At 36.2% G+C, this 27774-nt stretch overlaps 1 protein-coding gene across 1 annotated transcript; it reads right to left on the bottom strand.

The window, feature by feature from the left end:
- Positions 1–1292: 1292 nt before the first annotated feature.
- Positions 1293–27210, bottom strand: LOC127853380 (zinc finger protein 271-like). The gene is made up of 6 exons (XM_052387870.1): positions 27091–27210; positions 17886–17993; positions 17275–17506; positions 16513–16669; positions 11854–12071; positions 1293–4838 (listed from the first exon to the last, which is right to left on the bottom strand). Exons 2-6 carry the CDS (start codon positions 17982–17984, stop codon positions 2902–2904), a joined length of 2643 nt encoding a protein of 880 aa, XP_052243830.1. The 5' UTR covers positions 17985–17993; positions 27091–27210; the 3' UTR covers positions 1293–2901.
- Between the last annotated feature and the right edge of the window lie 564 nt (positions 27211–27774).

Genomic DNA, 27774 nt, shown 5'->3' with positions numbered 1-27774 from the left:
GACGTTTTTTTTTGTCTTTCACGAGCCCGCTTCTATAAAATGAATTCTTAGTTCAAGATTTCGTAAAAAAAACTATATGTCGCCATTGAAGTTAATTGAATACTAGTAATTGTCATATTGATAATAACATGTGAAAAAATACCGTAACTATCGAGGCGGTGTTTTTATCGTAGATAGCACATCACATGATATCGTATTAGTCGTTCAGTTGTTTTCCTAAATACCAGTTATGTCCTAGTGTTAAATGTGTCTATATATAAACGAATTTCAAAATCCGGATTTTACTATTTATTTTTGGATAAATAAGTTGTTTTTTTTTCTAAAATAACACAAATAAAAACAAGATGGCCACGAGGGCTAAGGGGCTCAACCGAAATCTGGAGGAACTTTACTATTCCAGGAAGGTGGAGTTCAGAAGAATTAAAGTACTTTATGAAACATAAATATTGAATTTCATGGTACATTGGTAGGACACACCTTTGATAATTACACAGATTTCCAACAAAGAAATATATTAAAAGGATGCTGTCAGTATTGTAGTTCCATGGGTCCTTGGAAATAATGTATAGGTCAGGTGGAGAGATTCAAAATAACAGCTTCTTTCGCAACATGTGTATAGAATGCAAGGTCAGATAAGATTTAATTATAACAGTTCTTGGTGTTTTACTTACTTAAATAAATATACTAATCTGAAGTAATGGCAATACATCAATTCGAATAATTCAATATCATTTGAAAATTATCATGTTTCTGAACCCATCGCCAATATCATCATCTTTATCAAAATCATCGTTATTATAATTATCATCATCAACAACTCCAACATAACACCATCATACTATTCTTTTTCAAGGTTGTTACCTTCAGAGAAGCAACTTCAACCGGTGTTAAGAGTTGCAATTAAGCCCCAATTACAAGCCAGACTGACACAATCCATTGGCATCCACATATCAACAGAACAAAACCATTTTAAAATTCAAATGATATATACATGTACTATTATAGCACATGTACTCGCCAAGTTTCAGGAAGATTGGACTTCAATTGTGACGTCTAGAGTTTTAAAAACTATGTGTTGTTATTTATATGACTTACATAGTTTTTTACCTTACATGTACCACTTTCAAACTCAACCGAGATTTCAAAGAAAAAATGTTCTTACAAGTTGTATACAGATTGAACAATAAATGAGGCCAATAGACTGTTAATATGGTTTCGCTATCACCATATAAGGAAAACTTTCCTGCCCCATAGCGGCCTTGTTTTTCAACAGGAAAAAATCACTGCACAAATTAAGTTATAAGATGTTTTTATTAACATTTTATTTCAAATTCATTAACATAAACCAACAATCTTTCATTCTCAACTAACTATACGAAAAATGTGTCATTTCTCATATTAACAAAGAATATACATGCACTAAATTGCCTTTAAAAATGGACAAGAATGGGCCCTTACAAGCCTACCCAAAATAGCCAAATTTAATTAAAAAAAACACATTTAAATATAATAGTTAAAGAAAGAATGTGTAGCAAACTTAAATATATGGGTACTTATTCCAGCTCCCTTTTGGTTCCATCCGCACAAATAATGTCTTTTGAGATGTAAAAGTGCAGTTTCAGATATAGTTTTTGCCAGTATAAATTATTTCCAGTAAAAGACTTTTCAGCTGAATCTGGACACAATTTTAGGAAACAATGTTTTAACACAAACAGCATTAAATTATCAACAAAGAGAGAACTATCATAAGGAACATATTTGATAGGATGTTAATAGTTTTTCCAACCCAACTGAACTCTAAAGCTTCCATATTAATACGTGTTTGCATGTTTTCAACAGTTGAAAGTCTCTGATTGACCATTTTATTATATTAACTGGCATTTGGATCCGACATATCAATGCGTTTCCACATGCCCCTAATTTCATACAATATTACTTTACATCTTAAACTGTGTATAGTATTAAGAGAACACATGAATATCCATGAGTAAAATTGCTCAATATCCAGCGTTTCTCAATACATTTTATTTAACATAAACATTTGTATGTATTTAACATAAAGATTCATCGCCAAAACCTAACAAGACCACACATGTAGGAAATGATAATATACTTCAAATAAATGTTCATTAAATATTTGTGTATATACAAAACTTAAATAATATTAGATTTAAGAATGCAAGCAGATGTACATGTATATCAAACACCAAGGCTCAACATACACATTGCCATATACATCTCATATGAACAAGAAGTAATGAGTGTAATTCTCCTAAGTTTGTTGTAACTAGTCCTTACCAAACCAGTACACACTTTCAATTTGAAATCATAACCATATATTCATTTTCTGCTATATAATTTGGTCATTTTAGAGTAACTTTTTAGTAAATACTAATAAGTTAGCAGTTAGTTAACACATTTTTGAATACATTCACTAAATAATAAACATTCTATTGTTGCATGACCATTACTATTCTTATCAAGGTCGTCTAAAGGCCACAAATCGACCTTACGAAATAGTTTTAACCGTCAACGGTCTAGTGTGATTATGTTTATAAGTGTTATAAGAATCCTTCAAAGCAGATATGAAGCTGACACAAAAATATGGAGCTTTTAAATCTTTAAGAGTAACATTTTGTACCACAATCTTAGTGATATAACTTTTTATCCCAGTTTCATGAAAATCCACACAAAAGTTTCCTGAAAGAGAATTTAAAACATTTCCAAGTCTTTGGTTAGCTTTGATGCTGTAAACTTCTTTTTATAATTAACAGCTATAAGTATTTCACAAATAGATTCTTTTTCAAAACAATAAAATATCATAATATACGTGCAACTTTAATGATCAAATGACAAATTACCAAACAAACCAAAAAAACATGGTCTAAAAGTTCTGGTTAATCACACATTTTCACAGGGAATTAGCTCTACATCATTGACATTCATGACCTGTAGCGTCTCTGATGACACAACAGTTGTTGGCTGACTCCCAGCCGACTGCAACAAACTGCGATTCTCTATTATGATTGGAGGACTTGAAGCAACAGATACCATCCTCAACACATTGGGGTCATTCGGATACCGTGGTATGATCTTAATGGAACGAATTGTTGGTTGCCTGGGTTGCCCAGTCTCTGGTGATCTCTGAACCTGCTGCCTGATGACTCGTATCTGGGGGGCCTGGCCTGGCCTTGCAGGCTGATGTTGATGTACAGTAATTGGGACCTGGGTGATGACGGGGGGTTTGGCCATAAGCGAGCTGCCCTCCAGACTGAGAACTTGATGCGCTGGAATGGTGAATATCTGGGGCTGACGTGTGGACTGGCTGCGGATGTTGCCGGTCACCAAATGGGATCCATTTTGCAAGCTGATCTGCTGAACTGGGTGATGTTGTTCGGTTCCTGTTTCTTCATTTGAGGCAAGGTTTTCTTGCAAAAAGATGGGGAAGATGCCTTCATCAGGGACTTGTTGGGAGAGCTGGGCCAGTGTAATAGCCTCTGACATTGGCTGGTCAGAGTCCAAGACTAATGAGTCGTCTTCATCCGCCTTCTCCGTCTGTGTGCTTCGCTCTCTTTCTGATCCATTCTCAGAAACAATATGAATTTCATGGAAATCACCTTCAGTGTTGTCCATTTCGTTTGATATTTCTTCAGTGTTTTGTTTAGCATCCATTTCGTTGTCTTCGGCTACATTACAGTTGGCAAATGTGTCCATGTTATTAGTGGCTTGCTCAGCTGGTGCTTGTTCCTTTGGCTGCCTAATCATATAGTTAAGGTCCTCTATCATCACCTCTTCAGGATGCTTTTGTTCAAAGTGTGTGATCAAGAACTTTTGGAGGGTGAAGCGTTTTGAACACAGTTTGCAGATGTAAGGTCGGAAAGGATGAACTTTATTAACATGATGATCTAAATCTTTCTTCATGCGGAACATCCCAGAGCACTTTGAGCAAGAAAACAAAGAATCAATCTCATCAGCTTTCTTCCAATGCGTTTCGGACTTGTGTCTGTGCAAGTTAATGGCACTGTGAAAGTCTGTCTTGCATTCTAAGCATTTAAATGGCGGCTTGGTATCATGAAACACTTTAACATGTCGGATTAGATCACGCTTTCTCTTGAACTCCTTGTAGCAGATGCTGCAGGTGAAGTCGTGGTCATTAGAGTGGACGACCATGTGGTTGGTGAGCTGACTCTTCCAACGGAACGTCTGCGAACAAATCGCGCAACTGTACTTGTTATGTGACCCGATATGCAGCTTCAAATGGTCCTGCAGCTCATTCAAGGCTGTGAATGTCTTCTCACACGTGTTACAGCTGAAGTGCAAGGCTTGGGCATGCACAGTCTTGTGTCGATCTAGCTCCTTGCGGCTCACAAACCTCTCTGTACACTGGTCACAGGCATGAGCCTTCTCACCTGTATGCTGGTACATGTGCTCATCCAGTCGATACTTGAAGTGAAACTCCTCTCCACATACGCTGCAGGAATGCGTCAAGGCCTTCTTGTCGTGGGACGCTTCATGCTGAGCTAACTCCTCGTTCGAGTCAAAAGCAATGCAACATTTCTGACAAAACACTTTCCCTTCTTCCTTATGGAGTGAAATGAGATGTTTGTACAAATACCTTTTCCAGACAAACGTTTGAGGGCAGAAATCACATTTATACGGACGATTTCCCTCATGTGATCTTATATGTCTTTGGAGGTCACTTTTTTCGTAGAATGCAAAGCCACACTGGTGACATTTGAATTCTTTTTCTCCTTCAAGATGAATTTTTCTGTGTCTTACCAAGTGGGCATTCCTGTTGAAGGCCTTACCACAGAACTTACATTTGTAAGGCTTGTCTCCTGAAAAAACAATCTTTTTGTTAAAAGTTTGAATATTAAGAACTTTGTCATGCTGGGTCTTATGCCATGAGCGACCTGCGTAGCTTCAGACCTGCCTCAACAGTAAGTCATATAATACCATATTTTATTAAACGAGTTCAGGAAATTTGTAAGCCTTTGGCGAGCTTACTAACAAATTTCCTAGACGAGTTTTATAAAATATGGTATGATATGACGAGTGTCAGATCTTTTTTGTCACAATGACATGATTTTAAATGAGCAAATTAAATAAATATTTACGCAAACATTATGATAAATCCCGAATGTTGTTTACATTTCTAACATCATTCAGCAAAATAACAAAATGCGATGTTCAATAAAACGAAAACTAAGCCAACTAGAGCTTTGTCACAGACGTGATGAATACCCCCACATGCCGCATTGACACATAATTTTTTGCATGTCGTCTTCACAAAAAACAGCGGACACCATGCTCAATTTTTAGAACGCAATAAGTGACCCCTTGACCTAGTTTTTGACCCAGAAATGCCCATGTTCTAACTTGGCCTTAAGATCATCTCCATAAAACTTCTGACCAAGTTTGGTAAAGATCTGATGTAAACTTCTTGAATAAGAGAGCGGACACCATGCTGAATGTTAAATCAAAGTACTGACAGTACTGGTGTGACAGGATTGATATAAAAGCATCTATTTAAGTTTATCTACATCACCACAATTGTGTATGTGGGTACGAAAATTTTGGGTAGGAAAAAAATGGGTACGAACATTTTGGGTAGAACAATTATGCCAAAACAAAATTAAGTACGTAAAAAGATTTGGTAGGAAAAAAATTTGGGTAGGAAAAAAATTGGGTACGAAAAAAAATTTGGTTACGAGTTAAAATTTGGTTCCGAAAAAAAATTTGGTACGAAAAAAATTGGGTACGAAAAATGTAGGGTACAAATAAAAAATTGGGGGTACGGTGAAGTAGTACCCGTGGGGAACTTGATCCTTTCAGCGAAACTGGGAGGCGGGTTACATTCTCGATCAAATATAACAAGAAATAACTTTAAAAAGGTATTTAACGTGTATTTTTTGTACCACTTATCTTAAAAAACTGTCTGTTACAGTAAAACGTTTGTGGGTTATAACATAACTATTCAGCATATAAATTCAAAACTTGACATGCTCTTTAATTACACCATTATCTTTAATTTCACATGTATATCATACCAAACTTTATATTTCGTTGTTTCCTTTCCTAAGTTAATGATGCTTTGTGTACGGATGTGATTTCACAATCCCATGAGCATGAACATATACTTTTTCTCTTTTGATTATTGTTCTTTTTCTCTAATTCAATAAGCTTAGGCATGTTTGTTCGTTAAGTACGGCAATAATTTCATGATGATTCCCGATCGAAAGTGGGTATTAGCACATAGTCGTAAGAGCACTTGAATACGTGAGTTCCCTCATGAACCCATGGTAAGGTTAACTAAATCTCCGCGATATGAACTAATATGTGTTTAAAACAGCAAACAATATCCAACAAACGAATGAATTGTCAAACATACATGTAGTATGTGCACTGATGTGGCTCTGTAATTTATGTTTGAAAAGTTTATAAAATATGCAAAATGAGAAAGCACGCAGAAGAGCGAGTATCACAGATATGATACGGCTATTATGCTGTTTATATACCAGTCGCTACAATGTTTACAAATAACAGGTTCGAAATAATTCATTTTCTTTACACTCATTATCTCGTTAAAAGTTAATTATACACGTTTTAATTCGCAATTTATTTACTGAATCACGACAAATGTCAAATACAATACAGAAAATGCATAGTTGCTTCATTGATCTATAAACTTATAATGGATTGAATATAACTGATTTAAAATTAACATTTTCAAACTATTATTAAATCTTTTTACAGAATAAGCTGTCCTATTTATAGCTGAGCTTCCTATAACTTTATCAATGATAATCAGCAAGGTATGCCGATTAGAAAAATCGAGCTATCTCAATCGGACTGGCTCGGTCTTTTACATAGGTTGCCATTGTGAAGAATTTTTTCATGATATGATAACTTCGCAGCATCGTCAAAAACGCACTAAGTGACCCCGCGACCTAGTTTAAGGCCCGGAATGGCCCATGTTCAAACTTGTCCTAGAGATCATTAAGTTAAAACTAGTGAACAAGTTTGGTGAGGATTGGATGAAAACTTCTTGTATTAGAGAGCGGGCAACATGGTGAGGTTTAAAACACACTTAGATACCCTGTGACCCAGTTTTTGACCCGGCATGACCCATATTCAAACTTGACCTAGACTACATCTACATACAACTTCTGACCAAGTTTGATGAAGATTGGATGAAAACTACTTGAATTAGAGAGCAGAAAACATTGTGATGTTTAAAACACACGACGTGACCTTGTTTTTGACCCAGCATGACCCATATTCAAACTTGCCCTAGACATTATAAAGATACAACTTCTGATCCATTTTGGTGAAGATTGGATAAAAACTACTTGAATTAGAGAGCGGACAACATGGTGAGGTTTAAAACACACTTAGTGACCCCGTGACCTTTTTTTTTGATTACATGGCCGTTGTTCAAACTTGACCTACACATCATCTAGTTACAACTTCTGACCAAGTGTGGTGAAGATCGGATTAAAACTTCTTGAAATAGAGAGCAGACACCATGCTCAATGTGTAAAACATACAAAGTGACCCTGTGACCTAGTTTTTGATCTGGCATGGCCCATGTTCGAACTTGGCCTTCAGATCATCTAGATAAAACTTCTGACCAAGTTTGGTGAAGATCGGATGAAAACTACTTGAATAAGAGAGTGGACACCATGCTGAATGTTAAAAAACGCACTAAGTGACCCCCTGACCTAGTTTTTGACCCGGCAAGGCGCATGTTCGACAGTGATTTCTGCGTCCTGCGTCCTAGACGCAAAACAATTGCCGTAGACGCAAAGTTTAAGAATATGTGCATCTAAAGGACGCATGCTTTTTTCAAGTAACGAGTCCGTCCGAAATCGTATTTGTTGTTATTGCACTTTCCGTACTGGGTAAAATGTAGGTAAACACAGTGTTCCATAAAAGTGCACCGTTCGTAATAATCGGATAATCAGTTGCTTAGAACCAATGAAATTCGTCGTTAGTTAACTGTCTAGGGGTAAGCGGTGTAGTAGTAAAAACTTATATTGCAAGTGACGTAGCGGAATTCGTCTGCAAAAATGGGTCTAAAGCAAAAACAAAGGCTGACTTTCAACTTCGATTCTGCTCTGTCAAAATTGAAGAAAGTTAAAGACAGGAGAATTTATGAATTAAAGAAATTAAATTAAAAAAAAAAAACAACCAGCAGTATTTTAATATTATGTTTGTGGTATATTTTCACTGGTTTGTGAACACTATTCTTTAATTACTGGATGTTATTAGTGACATTGCGTTATTCTTGGATTTTCTTTGCAACGCGTTAATTACATCAAACAAGTGTATTAACATGAGAGCCCGTGCACACAATGCGAAAATACTTGTGCATAAAACTTGTGGTTTGTATGCAGTTATTAGTTGGCAACTATTTGCTTTTATGTTTATATCTTTTCATGTTCATTATCTGTGAATATCTTATTGCTTATTATCATATTTGCATCTAGTCTGGTCTAAGTGTATGTTTTAAATGCCTTGTGCGTGATAAAAAATAGTCAGCATATTTGTAATTTCCAACATTACATGTATGTGCTATGCTCTTCCTTAGCTAACAGACCATTTAAAACCTGGTTACTGCTTCTCATTTGTTATGTGTGTGTTTTGTTGCTTAATTCATCAATGGACAGTCAATAATACTTGGGACTCACACTTTCAGTTTGGGACTCACACATTTTTAGTCCAGCTGGTCCCAGGACTCACATAGATTAAATAGTAAAAAAAATCACTGGTTCGAACTCGGCCTTCAGATCATCTAGATACAACTTCTGACCAAGTTTTGTAAATCGGATGAAAACTACTTGAATTAGAGAGTGGACAACATGCTGAGTGTCTAAAACGCACTAAGTGACCGTGACCCAGTTTTTGACCCGGCAAGGCCCATGTTCGAACTTGGCCTAGACATCATGTAGATACAACTTCTGACTAAGTTTGGTGAAGATCGGATGAAAACTACTTGAATTAGAGGGCGGACACTTAATACGGACCGACAGACAGACCGACCGACCGACAGACAAGTTCAATCCTATATACCTCCCTAAACTTCGTTTGTGGGGGTATAATGAAAACGCTTAAAAATGTTGTATTACACATGTGTAATATAAACAAGAGGGCCTAAAAAGGCCAAATACGCTCAACTGAGATAGCAAGATATTATTGGGACAAATCTTCTGACAAAGTTTTACGAAGATCGGAAAATAAATGTGGCCTCTAGAGTGTTAACAAAGTTTTACTATAGCCATATAAGGAAAAATGCCCCGCCCCTGGCAGCCATGTTTTTCAACCAACCGGCATCATTTTTTAACTCGTCCAAGATATAATCGGGATGAATCTTCTGACCAAGTTTCATGAAGATCGGAAGTAAATGTGGCCTCTAGAGTGTTAACAAGATTTTACTATAGCCATATAAGGAAAAATGTCCCGCCCCTTGGAAGTCATTTTTTTCAAGCAAACATAATTATTTTCGAACTCATCGAAGATATCATTGAGACCAATCTTCTGACCAAATTTCATGAAGATTGGACACTAAATGTGGCCTCTAGAGTGTTAACCAGGTTTTACTATAGCCATATCAGAAAAATGCCCCGCCCCTTGTGGCCATGTTTTTAAAGCAACCAAAACCATTTTCGAAGCCATCCAAGATATCATTGGAACAAATCTTCTGACCAAGTTTCATGATGATCGGAAAATAAATGTGACCTCTAGAGTGTTAACAAGGTTTTACTATAGCCATACAAGGAAAAAAGCCTCATTTTTGAACTCGTCCAAGATATTATTAGGATGAATCTTCTAACCAAGTTTCATGAAGATCTGACTATAAATGTGGCCTCTAGAGTGTTAACAAGATATACTATAGCCTTATATAGCCATATAAGGAAAAATGCACCGCCCCTTGGCGGCCATGTTATTCATGCAAACGTAACCATTTTCGAACTCATCCAAGATATCATTAAGACAAATCTTCTGACCATATTTCATCAAGATTGGACAATAAATGTGGCATCTAGAGTGTTAACAAGGTTTTACTACAGCCATATAAGGAAAAATGCCCCGCCCCCTTGCGGCCATGTTTTTCAACCAACCGGCATCATTTTCGAAGTCATCCAAGATATTATTGGGATGAATCTTCTGACCATGTTTCATAAAGATTGGACAATAAATGTTGCCTCTAGAGTGTTAACAAGATTTTACTATTGCCATATATAGCCATATAAGGAAAAATGCCCCGCCCCTTGGCAGCCATGTTTTTCAAGCAAAGGTTACCATTTTTTAAACTCATCCAAAATATCAGTTGGACCAATCTTCTGAGGAAGTTTCATGAAGATCGGAAAATTAATGTTGCCTCTAGAGTGTTAACAAGATTTTACTATAGCCATATAAGCAGGGGTGCCAATTGTCCCAAATTCGAAATCCGGAAAATTAAATTAAGCCGTAGGATAAAGGGAAGAGAGGGCCCGAACCCCCAAGCCCTAGCTTATTGTTCTTTTTTTATAGTCTTTCTAGGTGCAATTTCTGGTAAGTACAATGCAACATATTATAAACCAAACCATCCGTAACACCGCAGGAGTATTTGTCATTCTAAACAAATGATATTAAAAACTTCGAAATTAAATTAAAATTGACAAACCAGTGTATCCGAAAACGACTGTCCGAAAACATGTCGCGATACATCATTTGCAAATGAAATAAAATATGCATATCCTTTGACTGCAGAAAATGAAAATCAGTAACCAGTAACCCCGCAAATACGCAGTCAATATATAATTTGATTAACATATTGTTTTAAAATATGATATTGCAGTGCTTTACTTACATGTAGCCAGTTACTGCTCATGTCAGTGCCAGCCGCTTACCAATCAGAAATCAATAAATAAAATCGGTACCAAGCACAAATGTCCGGAATGCCGACGATGCTATAACAATATTCGTTCTGAAATGATCCCGCACTTAAAGAATTTTGTCCCTACCCCCACCCGCCTTGAACAAACTCATCGGATTAACATTCACCTCAAAATCAACCTTGGACGGCTCAAATCCGGATTTCCGGAATAATCCGGAAAATTGACACCCCTGTATAAGGAAAAATGCCCCCCCCCCCCCCCTTGGCGACCATGTTTTTCAACCAACTGGCATCATTTTCGAACTCATCCAAAATATTATTGGGATGAATCTTCTGACCAAGTTTTATGACGATCAGACAATAAATGTGGCCTCTAGAGTGTTAACAAGATTTTACTTTCGCCATATATATCCTTATAAGGAAAAATGCCCCGCCCCTTTTCAGCCATGTTTTTCAAGCAAACGTAACCATTTTCAAACTCATCAAAGATATCATTGAAACCAATCTTCTGACCAAATTTCATAAAGATTAGACAATAAATGTGGCCTCTAGAGAGTTAACAAGGCAAATGTTGACGCCGCACAACGGACAAAAAGCGATCACAAAAGCTGGCCATGAGCATGTTGTGCTCAGATGAACTCAAAAATATGTAATGGTTGTATTAAATGGGAAACAGGCATAGCATGTGATAAATTGTTTTTACTAACAGGGCTTGTTTTGAAAAATGGAAGTATTTTAAAGTTCTGACAGTATGTGAAACAAATCCAGAGCATATCAAACTAGATATAAAGCACATATTTATTTCCCCTCTGTAGGGCAATTACCTCTTCAGTAAGTGTTTACAACCAAAATCATTCAAAGAAATATTCATACATTTAATTAATTTATGAAAGATGTTCACCCTATCATGATGCAATTTCTATTACTGCAATATTGGGCATAGATTGCAAGTTCATGAGGCTAAAACCTACCAGTGTGAATCATAAGATGCCTGGTGAGGTGACACTTGTAGCTGTAGGAAGCGGGACATTCAGGACACTTGAACTGTCGCCCTCGATTCTGGTGTATCTTCTGGTGCTGAACTAGGTTCTTCTGGTGAGCGAATGTCTTATTGCATACCTCACATTGGAAAATGCTGAAGGGCTCACCGGAGTGGCAGCGCATGTGCTTCTGGAAACTGGCCTCGGACCTTTGATATAAATACATTGTCAAATTAGTGCAAGAACTTACTTTATGATAGATTGCCAAACAAGGGGAAAACCATATTTAATGCTTGTGTTTTGCACTCTATTGCATATCTGAACGAATGTAAAAGAAGTCTGGTGATAGGGTTTTCACAATTAGGAAACTGAAAACTTATTTCACTCTCTTTGCGGTGTGGTAGATTAGACATCAAGTTTATTTAGAATAAAGTCTTTTTTCCAGGCCCTTTTTGTGTTGCGCTATGCCACTACCCCGTTCTGAAGCGCCTCTTTGCCATTTTCAAATGCAAAGCTGCAGCGTGCCCTTATTGATTTATTGATAACATACTCATACCCTCTTGACTAAACTTCTAAGTCGAATAATATCAGAGTATTCCCCTAAGGCAGCGAAGATGTGCACAGTTGTGAATTAGTCATGCCTGAATTACCCTGTGTCAACATCAGTAAATAATTTCAGCAACTTTGTTATACCAAGCACACGTATCGGTCAGTAATATGTGCTCCTTCACGATTTGTATCGGTTCGTACCTTATGCCTTGTGCTCCTTCATTATAAAATTGTAGACAGTTACTTCAGCACTTATGATGAAAACAGATGTTAATCCTCGTGGAAATTGTGCATAATACAATAATATCAAAACAAATACTTCTACATGCACTTTTGTTTCAAATAACATATGCTGTATCTTTAGCGTTTTGGTCTTTGAGATAAGTAATTATTGAAATAATTATTTTACCACATACATGTACTTATTAAACAAAATGTACCGGTAAATGGCACATTTAGTCAAACATATATGATTTTAGATTGCTATGCGCACCTGATGCTTTTATCATTTCAACAAGATGGAGAACAACATAGAAACGAAAATTTGTATGACTCTCGGCAAAAATGACAAATAACAATCAAATTAAGAATCAACATCATATAGCTGGCAGGGCTTAATGAAAAGCTTGTGATAATTAACAATGCATAAAACGTTTCAGATACAAACAACATATTCTTAGTTATCTACACAGTTGATGTATGTTATGAGAATGAGTGTTAGCAAATTGGCATTCAGTTTCCTTGCAAAGTAAAAACATCTGACAAGACCATTATTAGTCAAGAGCACCGCCTAGCGTCAAGAGCACCGCCTAGCGGATGCAGACCACTTATCTATTTTTCTTTTTAAAGGTGAAGGGACCTATCTCAATACTTCAATCAACAAGATGTGTTTGTGAAACACAATGTCCCCCTATATGATGTTTGACCTTGACCTTGTGAAGGATGACCTTGACCTTTCACCACTCAAAATGTGCAGCTCCATGAGATACACATGCATGCCAAATATCAAGTTGCTATCTTCAATATTGCAAAAGTATTCATAAAATGAGCGATTTTGGCCACATATATTTGACCTCTGACCTTGAAGGATGACCTTGACCTTGACCCACCCAAAATGTGCAGCTTCATGAGATTCACATGCATGCCAAATATAAAGTTGCTATCCTCAATATATTTAAAGTTATTGCAAAATGTTAAAGTTGGCGCAAACAGACCAACAGACAGACAGGGCAAAAACAATATGTCCCCCACTACTATAGTGGGGGACATAAAAAGGGGGGGGGGGGGGGGTGGAGAGGCATGTATAGTGTGGTTGTGTGGTCATTTATTACATGATTTTTCAAAAATGAAAATATCTTTTTTTCTGGTGGCTGAGAGGGGGGGTATACTAAATGATGAACTTAAATGGAGGACGTTGCAAGGTAAATATACTAATATTTATTCAAGTAAGTTAAATACATCAATTCACTTAAGTGTGCTTGTTTATATTTTTATTCTTTTCCCACAACAGCCAGTGATGAAAATAAATGTTCCTCCCAAAACCATGCTTTCATTGACAATTTTTTCAATTCTAGTGACTGTGTTTTTCCCAGGAGTGCAAAGCAGGTTTTTTTCCAACTTTTTGGGAAAATAGCCCATGGCTTTGAAATTAGGAATTTTATTGGCATTTTCAAGACATTGGGAAAATAAATCAGGATTTAAAACTACATGAAAGAGTTCAACATCTTTAGCACAAACACCATCATGATCAACAGTTTTCCACATAATAAGCTCACATGCAGTGTTCAGTCACATCAGGCACCATTCTTTTAGGAGGCGCTTCATCTTCTTCTGAAGAACTGCTTTCAACATGTTTAATATCAGTCAGCACTTTGCTTTCGGACATCAATGAGGACGATACAAAATAGTCCCTTGTAATTAAATTACTATCATCAACAATGCAAGGAGTTTCAATTGGAGGACTTGTACTTGTTGACGATGTTTGTTTATTTAATGACACTTGCTAAAAAAATCAACAGTTTTCGTTTAGCCGCCAGGTTTTTGCTTAGGAATCTTTTTCACGTAATATTTCAAATTATGCAACATCTTTGTTTTCCATTCAGCCAAATCACAAAAGGCTTGAATTTAATCGCAAATATAATAAGCGCCTAATCGAACGGAGAATATCCGGCACACGAATAATGCAGACCTAATCCAAATCGAGGTTTAGTCTCAAACCAGTATGAGACCGGATTGGACTAGTCAACACTTTGTTAAAAAGAGAAACAGCCAATATCATTAGCGATTTTTCCAAATTGGGAATTTTTTAGCAAATTTTGGGGAAAAAGTATACTTGTTGTGATTGGGAATATAGCCAAATTTCGGCTATAAAATCAGGCAAAAAAAAAACCTGCAAAGGGGCATGGCGCAGTACATTCAAAAAGTGCATTTTAACGGGCAGTTTAGGCAAAAACAAGAGTTCAAAACTGTCACAAGATACGCCCATTTGAAGGTTTTGGACAACTTGATAACATTACCATTTGGGTGACACCATGATAAATCCTTAAAATGCACTAAGTGACCCACAGAGCTCCAGATAAGGGTCGTATTTTTGTAATAACAAATTATTTTCAAGTCCGTTATGTATTTTTTTTAAATCTTGTCGTACCATTAAGAATTACAAAATCAAGTTACAAATATTATTTTTACATCGGTTCGTATCAATTTTAATTGAGTTCTTTTCGCTTATTAAAGATCTTTTCGGTGCTTATATAGAATGGTTATCTGGTTTGTTTAACAAAGCGCATTTTTTCCAATAAAAGCAGCGTGTACAGTCTATCTGTCAAAAAACAAGGGCGGCGCCCAGAGAGCTTCTGAAAAAACTGCAAAGCGCGCAAAAACACGCTTTTAACATATTGTACGCAAAGTGAGCCGAAGATGAATGTTAAGAAAGACATTATAGAACAGATCTTATACAATGTTGTATGTTCAGTTGCCGACACAGTCGGAAAAGCTAAAAAAAAACGCGACACGACGGGTCCAAACTTAAACAAAAAAAACATTGAACGAGTGGAAAGGACAATGCCCGTTGCTAATCGTTGAAAAGATTGAATGGGAGACCCGTTTTAATTGTGAAATATGTAAAAATTCATCGAAGGCATGCAATGTAATCACAGTTTGGGCATATGAAGGTATTTGAAAAATAAAATTGTATAATACTGAATAGACACTGCTGAACTCTTATAAATAAAGTTGCTAGTATGTTTATTTTGATTTTTGCATGAAAATAACCATTATTATTTATTTTTAGGTCATTTAGAAAAGTTAAGAATTATTTTCCAAAACTTAGAAGTAACGTTAAGAATAAAATTTCAGAGTTAAGAATTCTTTTTGAAAATCTGGTAGTAACGTTAAGAATTTCACAAAACCTTATCTGGAGCTCTGGACCCAGTAACATAGTTTTTGACCTGGCATGACCCATATTTGAACTTGACCTAGATATCATTTAGACACAACTTCTGACCAAATTTGGTGAAGATCAGATAAAAACGACTTCAATTAGAGAATGTACACAATGCACTAAGTGACCCCGTGACCTAGTTTTTGACCCGGCATGACCCATATTTGAACTTCATACAACTCTGAACCATACAACCAAATTTGGTGAAGATCAGATGAAAACTACTTCAATTAGAGAGCGGATACCATGCTAAATGCTTAAAATGCACTAAGTGACCTTGTGACCTAGTTTTTGACCCGCCATGACCCATATTTGAACTTGACCTAGATATCATTTAGTCACAACTTCTGACCAAATTTGGTGAAGATCGGATAAAAACTACTTGAATTAGAGAGCGGACACCATGATGCTAAATGCTTGAAATGCACTAAGTGACCTGCTGACCTAGTTTTTGACCCGGCATGCCCCATATTCGAACTTGACCTAGATATTGTCTAGATACAACTCCTGACCAAGTTTGGTGAAGATCAGATGAAGAGAGTGGACACTGCTGTGGACGCTGCCCACCTCTTTAAACCTCTTTGAAGAAAAACACTAATTTGTAGGCCAGAGAATAGCTTTTTTTTTTTAATTAACACAGTCTGCTTATATACAAAGCTCACTTGAAGGTGATGGAGCAATCTGTGCACGAATACACGACCTCCTCGTGGGTTTTCATGTGCTGGGTGAGGTTAGACTTGAGACTGTATGCTGAGCCACATTTCTCACAAACATAAGGCATCTGCATTGAATGGGTTCGGATGTGGGCCTTCAATGAGTCTGAAAAAGGAAAAAAAAATTTTTTGTTGGGTTAACAAATAAGGCTGTTCTTGGCAGTGAAAAGGCTAAATTTATTCAACACACAGTTAACACAGTCGAATAGATGTCTTAATACAAGTTTTTACTGCACATCATTGAGAATGTTAGAATTAAGTTGCAAGTGAATATACCTCCCTACCCATGTGGCCAATGTAGTAATCAGCGCTCACGCTAGCTTTCAAAAGTTGGAAGTCCCTACTTTCAAGCCTTAAATTTTGGACGTCCCAGAAAATACAGTTGGAAGACTCTCTTTTATTTCATTAATATTACTATTAGAAAACACAGAATTTGTTGATAGCTGTTATTCCTGGATGTTAGCAAAAAAGTTCCAACTCTAGATTGATGAAAAATTGAAGTGTAGCAAGTGTGCCCCCTTTACAACAAATCAGAAAGTATAATAAAGATTTTAATAAATCTTAATTTATACATTTTCCTAAACAAACAAACAAGCCTGAACAACATTTCAAGTTCCCATATGAAATTAATCAACACTAAAAAATCTTTGTGCTTTAGTTAACACAAACAAGGCTTATGAGGCTAAACTGAAAGCAGAAAAAGCATATTACCTTTGTCCCCAAAGCCCTCGGAGCAGAGTTCACACTTGAACGCCTTGTGTTGCCTGAGGTGCCAGTGCCACTCCTGTTCGCCGTGCTCCCCGTAGAAGGCGAGGTTGCAGTCCGTGCACATGTACAGACGCTCCTGAATGCCCGTGTTTGCGTCCACCAGTAGCTGAACCGTGTTATGGTCCGCAGAAGTCACGTGCAGATTGGAAAGACTGCTGCCATCTTGGTGGGCAATCTGTACGTTAGGCAAGATCCAAAGCAGACTAGCAAATTCAATACAGAAAGATTGAAAATCTTGTGAACATGGGTGTGATTGAGGTGAGGTCTGAGGGGTTTGATTCTATTATAAAAAATGTGATTCTGGAGTTTGGCCAGTAGTGACCCCAGGCGTAGGAATTTAACAATCTTTGCATAGGACTAAAAGACAGAATTTCACACAAAATATTATATCCCTGACCCTTGTTGTTTATGAGAAGACAATTTATTAAATTATTCTGTATACAAGTCTATAAGAAAAAGTCATAAATACTTGTCTCTTAAAAGATCGTGTTTTGCCACTTAAAGCTTTTACATACTGAAACATTTCCAAAATAATCCATTAAAGCCTGAACTACCTGCATATCATTGGTGAGAACACTCACTGCTGCTTGTACCAGCGCCTCAACATCGGGCTGAGAATGGACTACAATCTCACTCGCTGTTGTCCCACTCATTTTACAAAACTGAAAACACATTGAAAAACAAAACTGCTGAATTTTCTGTGGTGAGAAACAAATGATTTTGGAACTTAGTTACACTCACTAATGAAACCCACTAATTTTAAAACTGGTTAGAAAGACAACAGAATTCCATTGATTTTAACCTCATTGTTGCCTGTATTATGAAAACACTAGATTTTATATATAGAGAAGAGATTAAAAATTAATATTAAAACAAGGCTCACACTGGTGAGACTATAGTTCTTGAACTAAAGATGCATTACTGATACTTATCATTGTGTGGAAAAATCACAAGGGAAAAGGATGATATGAAATTGTACAAATGAAATTCTCTTCAAGTGACCAAACAACTATGGTGGCTTAATTGTACAGTGTGAGCTGATGAGATAAATTTCCAGTATTATTTCGTGCATTTCAAAGGTGACCCATTTCAAGAAGCATAAAATGACACTTGTCAAGATTGCACAACAATATACATGTTCAAGTTTATACATGTATTTGCTTCCTTATAAAAAATTATTGGTCAATACCATGACATTATTATGTAAGGACCCTAGTACACTTTTGACATTATGTGGATATTTTTCGGCTGAATTTCAGCAAACAGTTCGAGTCAGTATTGAACAATGCCCTGATCTCAAACATCTCCTGATATGAATATTGTATCCTTGTTATGCTAGCACACCAAATCATATAAGTTGTTTAAATTTGCGCATTAGGGAAATATTTATTATTTTTATGATCTGTTTGCAGGGCTTGTGGTTGTTTTATGCAATAAAATAGACTATGTTGCTTATTATACCACTTAAAGTGCTGCCTGGATTCCAGGCAGAAGACTTTTCTAGGCAGAAGACAGGTCTATGATAAATTCAAGTTAATGACCTTGTTATGATTCCAATATCAGAGGGTGGTGATTTTTTTCATGGCTCTTTGTAAATTTTGTTCTCATTTAACATGATTTTATATATTTATTTGAATACATTGGGCTCCTAAAAAAATAATAAAAAAACTATCCAGGGTACGTTACTTCCACCTGTGAGAGCTACTGTTTTCAATGAATTTCTCAGCGAGTGGCAAATAATGATTTTTCCAGCTGTCAATCAAATTGTTTTTGGTAAGCACGTCAACCAATCAGCGCTCAGGCACCCGAATACATGCCGACCCCACATGAAATTGTATCAAATAGCTGTACATTTCAAAGATTATTACTTACCGTATCTCAACGAATGTTGCAATTTAGAGTGTAATTAACTAGTTTTTTTAGTTAGAGAAAAGGTTTCCACATATTAAAAAAAGCTCTTCCATTTTCTACCAAAATAAAAGATATTAGTGACCTCTGCGCTGCGAAGTTGTTATTCAGCATCTAAATATTAAAGTCCACGCTTTCTCCGAGGAAGAATGACGTGATGTTATACATGAAGTCTTACTTTGGAATGATTTTCATATGTACATGAAAAACACGAGAAAAGCGTGTCTGTTGCTAGAATTTTCTTAATTTTCCATGAACAATGAAATCTGAAAATGATTTCAGATAACACATTTAATTATATGCATTTGATAATACTTCAATTAAATAATGCATTATGTTATACAAATGGTCATAACATATAATGTAATAAGTAGGTAAATAACGTGTTTTGAGATTGCTAAACTATGCATACATACAGAGCTCCAGATAAGAGGCGTATCTGTGTATTTACCCATTGATAAAAAAAAAAAAAGCATTAAAAATCGGCCCAGTACGTAACAAAACGCAATACAAATCTTAGTACGTCGATTAAAGTGCGTAACCAATAATCCAGTTGAGTTTTGAGTGTAAGTTAATCTTTGAATCAAATGTAAGTCAATCAAAATAAGCTTGTAATAAAAATGGCAGCCCACCATGCTTGTGGATCAAAAAAGGAACGTTTTAAGCGATCAGTGGCTCATGCGAGAATTTCTTTTAAGAAAGTCTGTTCATATCGTCATTTAAAATTCATTCTGTTTGCATTTAATAATATAAATAACAAATAATAATATTTCTATATTAAACAGGCCATTTAGTTTGTCAGTTTTCTATGAAAATGGAAAATACCCCTAAATATTTCAAAATACCCTTTATGGCTGAAACAAAGGAGTAAAATAGGCTTTAACAATAATGTCAAGGGTGGAATACCCTTTAGACTAAATCCTTATCTGGAGCTCTGCATACATATAGGTCTACATGCATGAATGACCTGACAAGTTATATCACAATCCGGAATGAAAAGTACTTGGTAAAATTTAAAGAAAGGCGCGTTTTTATATTCTCAGAAATTCACTGTCACTTTTGCAAACTTTTCTGAAAGGAGGTACCGTACATGTAACAGTTTAGATTGAGTGCTTGACTTGTCGTAATTACTAAATATAAACGGTTCTCAATGCTCTCAAATCGCGTCACGTGATTCATGCATGTTCAATGGAAATTCCCCAATCCCACAATTCAATTTGTATATGCACTTGCGTTAAATGGCGGACAACATTCATCGTCAAAATTGGGTGTAATTTGGTTTTGAAAAAAAGAAATCGTAATAATACTGGATTAACGGGTAATGGATAGAATTGGAACATGCAAAGAACTATAATATAATTTGTTTTTACATTGTACAGTATACTTAAAATGTGCACATTTTCTTTTCTCTTTTGACCTCATTTTTAACTTTTAATGCTCTGAGAATAGCAATATTGTCCCTTAAATGTCTAGAATTTGTTTTTGGTCTGAAGGTTTCGCCCACCTGACCTCCCTACCAGGGCCTTGCCCTGGACCTACAAGGGGGCCGCCCGCCAAATCGGTTACTTTTCCAAAATAATCCTTTGATTACAAGCATAATGACAACCCTGTATTATCACGCTTGATCCGTAATTGCCCTAATTCTTCATTTCATTTAAGGTGTTGCAAAATCTTAAACACGAATTAAAACTGAAATGGACTTTTGCAGGCAGAAAGACTACTAAATGTCCTTTAAATTAATTCGTAAACTTCTTACTTTCCAGCATGTGGCTGCGAAAAGTTTTCAACATCGATTTGTTAACATGAAGGAAGTCAACAAAGTCGTTATACCTGTCAGCAAATGATACGAAATGTCTGACAGAGCTCCGATTACGAGTCAATCAATGCGTTTTAAAGAACATGCCTTGAAGATACTATGTGCAAAATATCATCTACAAATGTCAACTATTTATCGCGATACGCAGTCTTGAACATCAAAGTGATCCGCTATGGGTAATGATCCGGTAATGGTAACTTGACTGGGGTGCTGGACGTTTCGTGCCACTACCAGTTCGTGCCACTGATATTTGTGTAGGAGGGCATTGGACGCTTCGTCCCACTGATAATACATAGGCGGATAGGTGTGAATAATATCGAATAGGTGTGAAATCATAACAGGAAACGTTCGCACCTTTGATTGTAACATCTGTTCAATGGGAAAACAACAATGTTTTTTTTCAAGATTGCTGAAGAGTCAATTTAAATGCTTCATATAATACATTAACAATACATTACATAAATATATTAAAACATCAGAAGTGAATGCAAACATACATTTTAAACAAAAAAATGCATCCTACCCAATCTGGTAGGATTATCTTGTGTTGGCAGAGATTACATAAATATAAACATTTGCAATAAATTGACATTAACAACATCAGAAGTGAATGCATGCATACATTTTAACAATATCTAGATTGATAACACAAATAATTTTCAAACATTGTTTGAATACACATATACAAAAGTGCACAAATATAGAAACACAGATACAACAGCATACTATCCTATCATACACATACACAAATCATATATACAATGTATTGCATTTCAGAAGTCCTCATCCTGGATGTCATCCTGGGTAGTGTTTTATCCAGGCCGTTTTAGCGTGGCGCGGCGCCACGCCGCTTTTTTGAAGCGCCTCGCTACCCCATTTCAAAGCAAATCAGCGCCACGCTGCCCTTTTCAAAGGCCGCCGCCCCTGTTTTCCGCCGTGCGCGACCTTATTGATTACATCTTCATTGCCTCTTAACCAAGCTTCTAAGCCGACTATTATCAGCGAAGATTCGCGCCGTTGTGAATACGTCATGCATGAATAACCATGTGTCAATATCAATCGATAATTTCAGTGGCTTTGTAACACTAATCGGTCCGGATACAATCGTGCACAGTAACTTAGGAGACTTGATGAAAACCTCGATGTTATTCACGTGGAAATTGTGCATTTCATGCATAATTCAGTTATATCAAAACATTTATTTTTACGCGTAATTAAATTAAAAAAAAAACACCAGTTGTATCTGTAAAATATTGATTTGATTTCAATTTAATGCAAAACAGTTTTAAGTTAATAAAAATTAATTTACAGGGCTTGCACTAAGCGGCGTACGGCCGTATATTACGCCCAATAATTGTTTCCATACGCCGATTACAAAACCCCATGACGTCCACTGTACTTCCTGACAATTGGCCATACGCGGAAAATAGCAACCCGTGACATATTAAAGCTGTCGATTAAAATAAGGCTCCGCCTCCTATCCAATACAATTGGCGCAGGCTCATATTAAAGCTGTCGATTAAAATAACGCTCCGCCTCCTATCCAATACAATTGGCGCAGGCTCACAGTAGATGTGTGTTGATGAATTGTAGCAGATGACAATCTTAACACGTTTGCTGTTTACGGTTAGGCAGACCGCGCTTAATTGGAGCACGTGCTTGTTTATTGTCACGATGTTTTGATTACAATAACGTGTGAATGTCGGCAAAGAAGTTGATACCCCGTCTTGGACCCTGTTTGACCAAAAGTTGTTAATTGTTGTAACATTAGTAGGCCTGCACCATTGGTTCAATTAAGAACATTATGACCCGTTTGTAACTTGTCAAAATATGTTAATTGGCAAACACAGATATGAATTTTACAAAAATATTGAACTTGTACCACTTATCATTCGTGTTTAGAATGTCGCAACGTACGCTTTCCGATTTTGGCATTCCACTTTCGATGAAACGTAAATTAGAAATTGATGCAAATTGCTTTGTAAGCAAAACAAGTTTATATCGGAGACCAATTAACGTGTATTGAAATAACTGACAATGAACAAAAGACAGTACCGCACCGTTTCTAGTTAAACTTTTTGCGAAATAAAATGTACACAATACAACACGTGGTCATGAAAACAATGTCATTACGCAGAACTTTCTGACTATTCAACAAAGTGTTAGTGTTTGTAAATCTCCATTTAAGATGCATATAAAGGACTTGTTTGTGCAATGTGTGTAACGTTTTAAATATAAATAATTGTTTAAGAGGGTAACTCATTTAACAGTATTCTAAGACTTCTTTGAAAAGCTATAGTTTGTATAAGATATATATCCTATGGTGTTTAATCCTGTTTTTTGTTACTACATGAAAATATAAAACACATAATAAAATATACATTCTGGATTTTGTTGGTTTAATTATTCAACAATAAATCTCAAAACTATACATACAATGTGTGTAACAAAGCTTGTTATTAAGTCACAATACAGATATATCAGGGCTAGCGCTGGCCCAAAAAATGTTTGAGCCACCCAGATCCAGGGGGGGTCCGGGGGCATGTAAAATACAAGCATACATTTCATTCACAAAATACATTGCAAACAAATCCTGCTATATACAGAGAACATGTTAAATACAAGCATACATTTCATTCACAAAATACATTGCAAATAAATCCTGCTATATACAGAGAACAAAGTCATGACATGTATCATTATTATTTTATTATTATTCTGCGCTGTTTTTTACTAGCCCACAGTTTGTAGATCACTTTAAAGTCAACATCTTTGCAGTCTTTTCCTTCAATTGAGATTTTCATGAGATGTTTTTTACAGTCAAACAATTTCTTAGAACAGTTTTGATTACATTCTGCCTACTGAGCCCTCGTTCACAATCAACTGTAGACACTGGGGATACTAACAACCTTTTGGCAGCTTCTGCTGATGCTGGATAGGAATGGACATTTTTAATTGCCAAATTTGCAGCAGAGTGTATGTCAGTCACGGACTTGTTTCCAGAATTATGGCTGGCTCTTGCAAAATTGGCAAAGCAAAGCAGTTCAGACTGTGAGCCTTCAATTCCTACAGTACCTAAGTAGTCAGAGACAGTGTCAATGTCTGAGTGTATTTGTGGGACTGGGATACAGGGGTCAAATAGATTGCTAATGGCTGTAAGGACAGACCCATCACTGTTGTCTGAAAACCTGCTATTCAGACTTGTGACCATAATGTTTATGAACTTTTGGCATACAGACTCTGCTTCAGTTCTTTGTTTGACACTGTACGGACAAAGTGGTTACTTCCATTTATATAGTAGACAACATGAATTACTCTTCCTATGCGTTACAAATTCGTAACTTTAATTAAACTTTCATTGCAATTAAACCGCGCGTGTTTTTCACGTTTTCCTTTGATTCAAATACGCCGCTGTTAGTAAGCATAGTGTGTGAGTAAAACGATCAAATTAATTAATTATCACCTTTTCATTTCAATCGAAAATCGGCAGAAAGTTGTAACATCAACGACATAGAACTAATTATTTAATTATCACTCTTTTATTTAGATCGAAAGTCAGCTTGGAAATAATTAATTTATTGTCACGCTTATTTTCATTTTTAATCTTATAATACGACATTTGCGACCGGCCGCTATTTCGTTTGCATACGACAATATTAACTGTGTATTCAAAGCTCCACCCATTTTTACGTTTCATTCAACAACGTCATTTCATGTGTAAGCGAGCTCAATTTTGATTTGCCAGCTACCATGTGCACTTCAATAACATTAAGGTCTAGCGATGTCTCGATACAGGTGCAGACCGGTTTTCGTTCACTGTTGAAATTGCGAATACTTTCATTGAAACAAAGAGAAAATATAGAAAACCAGTTTCGGGTTAAAATGGCGGCTGTTTTCAATGAAATTTTACGAGATTTTAGCATTTTCGCAAATCGGATTTTTCTTGAGCCAAATTCTCAATATTTTCGCAAATGGCTCAAGTGGCGAACGACAGCGCGAGCCCTGGATATATTTGTGCCCTTTTTATGGATGTCGCGCGCTAAAGTGCCCTTTTTTGAAATTTTGCACCACGCCCTTTTTCCTTCCTGTATAAAACACTACTGGGTTGTGCTCGGTCCCAGCTCGTTTATATGGCTGCACGCTCTCAGCAGTTGAGTAGTTGTCATGTCATCGTCTTCGTACTTCTCCCAGATCTCGAAGAGCCGCCCGTGCACTTCTTTGAAAATTTTCTGGTGTACCCGAGTCAGGGCGTGCTCCGACACAAGGCAGATCCACTGTTTCTGCCTCACGGCGCAACAGGGGGACGAGTACGTAAAACCCTAGGTCGGGACGCCCTGCTCGACCGTTGATTCTGCGATGCCATCCTGGAAAAAAGAAATATGTTGTGAACTATATGATGTATATTAGTTTGTATTTAATAATATTTAAATTAAAACTATCCAATGAAAATGTGATATATTAGTTTTTATAAGATAATATTTAAATTATAACTATCAATTGAAAATAATATATATCTTTATTATTCTATATATGTAAAAAAAATACCTTTAACGTTGTTGTTCGTTCGTACCGTCTGGCGGTATTATATACTGTGTGTTCAACTGACTTTAATTACTCCTTCAATGAATTACACAGTTTGTATCATAATTAAAGCGATGAGTTGTTTACTAATTGTTTACTATTGGCCATTAAAAGCCCGTGTCGGTAAATTAAAGGCCCGAGTCGGAAATTAATTGTTTGCTAATTACGTAAATACACATACCTCTAATTGAAAGTTTGTGAGTCGATAGTAAAGCATAAGCTTTTCTTAAAAGAAAAAGACCAACTTTATTTTAAATTGTATTATTTTTCATTCATGTTATATATTATTATTTATGTATATATCACATACAATTGAAGCATAGAAAATAACAGCATTTCATGTTTTATATTTATTAAACATAATGAACTATGCACACAAACAAGATCGAGATGGTCCAACGCAGGGCCGCTCGATGGGTTACAAATGATTACTCATATCACAACAGTGTCACACACATGCTAGACAAATTAGGGTGGCGTTCACTCGAGAACAGAAGGTATGACTCCCGGCTACTGATGTTCTATAAAATTGTCCACGGACTGGTTGCTGTACCAATGCCTCCCTATGTCACTCCTCCGACCCGGCTCACTAGACATTTGCACCCTCTTTCATTCAGACAAATCCCTACTCCAAGCAACTACTATAAATTCTCCTTCTATCCAGCCACTATTGTCCTATGGAACTCTCTACCAGCCAATATTGTACAGGCACCTACCCTGGACCAGTTTAGGCTGGGGGTGACCAAACTAGACCACAGTTTCTAAGCAGGTTGGCTGTTTTTAACCTTTTATCTGTATATTCCTTCTTTTAACTAACACTATCACCTTTGTTTCTATGTCTCACAAATACATTATGTATTACTTTTATCTCCTATACACTTCTTCCTTAATTTCCTAGCACTGACACGCACCTGCTTGTAATGCTAATTGTTGGCGACTAGCAGTATATATAGATAGATAGATAGATGTTTTTATACTAACAATAAATCATTTTATTTTATTATTACAAGCGCATACACATGATTCATAAAAATAACAACACATTATGCTTTATGTTTATCGCATATAATACACTATTTACAAATATTAGTGTACTAACGATAAATCATTTTATTTGTTTGTTATTTATAATCATAATTGTCAACATTGTTGTAATTTTCTACATTTATATACACCCCAATATCTTTCACACCTATACGGCATTATTCACACCTATCCGCCTATATATTATCAGTGGGACGAAACGTCTACCCCTTTTCAACACAAATATCTGTGGCACGAACTGGTAGTGGCACGAAACGTCCATAAACCACTTGACTGTATTGAGTGGGGTGGGGGAATCAACAATCTCTGTCAAAATCTCTCATACCAAAGCAAATGTAATCATATTTTGATTAGACTATTAACCAAGACACCTTAAATGGAATATTTTTTATATGAATAAAACCTCATACTTCTGTACAATCTGTAAAGGAACAGATACTTAAACTCGTTTGCAATAATGTTTATTATTTCATTTCCCAATGGCGTCCATTAGGGTTTCCTGGTACCCGAAATGCTTTGCGTATTTGTCCCTCGTGACCGAAAAGCGGGAAGGCAACCGTCCAATCGGAATCTTTCGAAAGGTTCCGTTACACTGTGGCTACATGTCACTGATTTTAATTAAAATGTAAATAAGTTTCGGACATACCGGTAACAATATAATAATATATCTTTACATCACTATATGCACTGTACTGTACATTTTACTCATAGTTGAGTTTTTCACCATATCGTGTAAAAGTTGGCTTTTATGTATTATTTCATTGCATATATTGCTTGCCAATTATGTTTTATGACATTTTGCATATAAAACAAGTCCTAGTAAGTTCAATATATATATTTAATAACAACTGTGTGCTGTTTTTATAGTGTTATAATTGTTTGGTCACATTGTTATCGTAACGCTTGATAACGAAATTAAAAAAAGTTGTAAAGTAAATAATGACAAGCTTACGCAAATTCTCCAAATAGAGTTGTCGTTCACTTCTTTCAACGTACATAGCGTTAGCGTCTTGCAAATGATTCTTTGATGTATTCATTACCGCACTGACTGTCGGAAAGAGCGTACCTTTGTCGAATCACGTACAGCTAACAAA

This window comes from Dreissena polymorpha, chromosome 12 (assembly GCF_020536995.1).
Source record: "Dreissena polymorpha isolate Duluth1 chromosome 12, UMN_Dpol_1.0, whole genome shotgun sequence".
Classification (NCBI taxonomy): domain Eukaryota; kingdom Metazoa; phylum Mollusca; class Bivalvia; order Myida; family Dreissenidae; genus Dreissena; species Dreissena polymorpha.
This window is presented reverse-complemented; position numbering and strand designations above follow the sequence as displayed.

What these genes read in the sequence shown, in the direction of transcription:
- LOC127853380 (XM_052387870.1), bottom strand. Translation starts at nt 17,984, where the DNA reads ATGAGTGGGACAACAGCGAGTGAGATTGTAGTCCATTCTCAGCCCGAT. An exon ending in TTCTCACCAATGATATGCAG is followed by an intron (nt 17,507 to 17,885) that starts GTAGTTCAGGCT and finishes CCTAACGTACAG; the next exon opens with ATTGCCCACCAAGATGGCAG. An exon ending in GATTGCTCCATCACCTTCAA is followed by an intron (nt 12,072 to 16,512) that starts GTGAGCTTTGTA and finishes TTTATATCAAAG; the next exon opens with GTCCGAGGCCAGTTTCCAGA.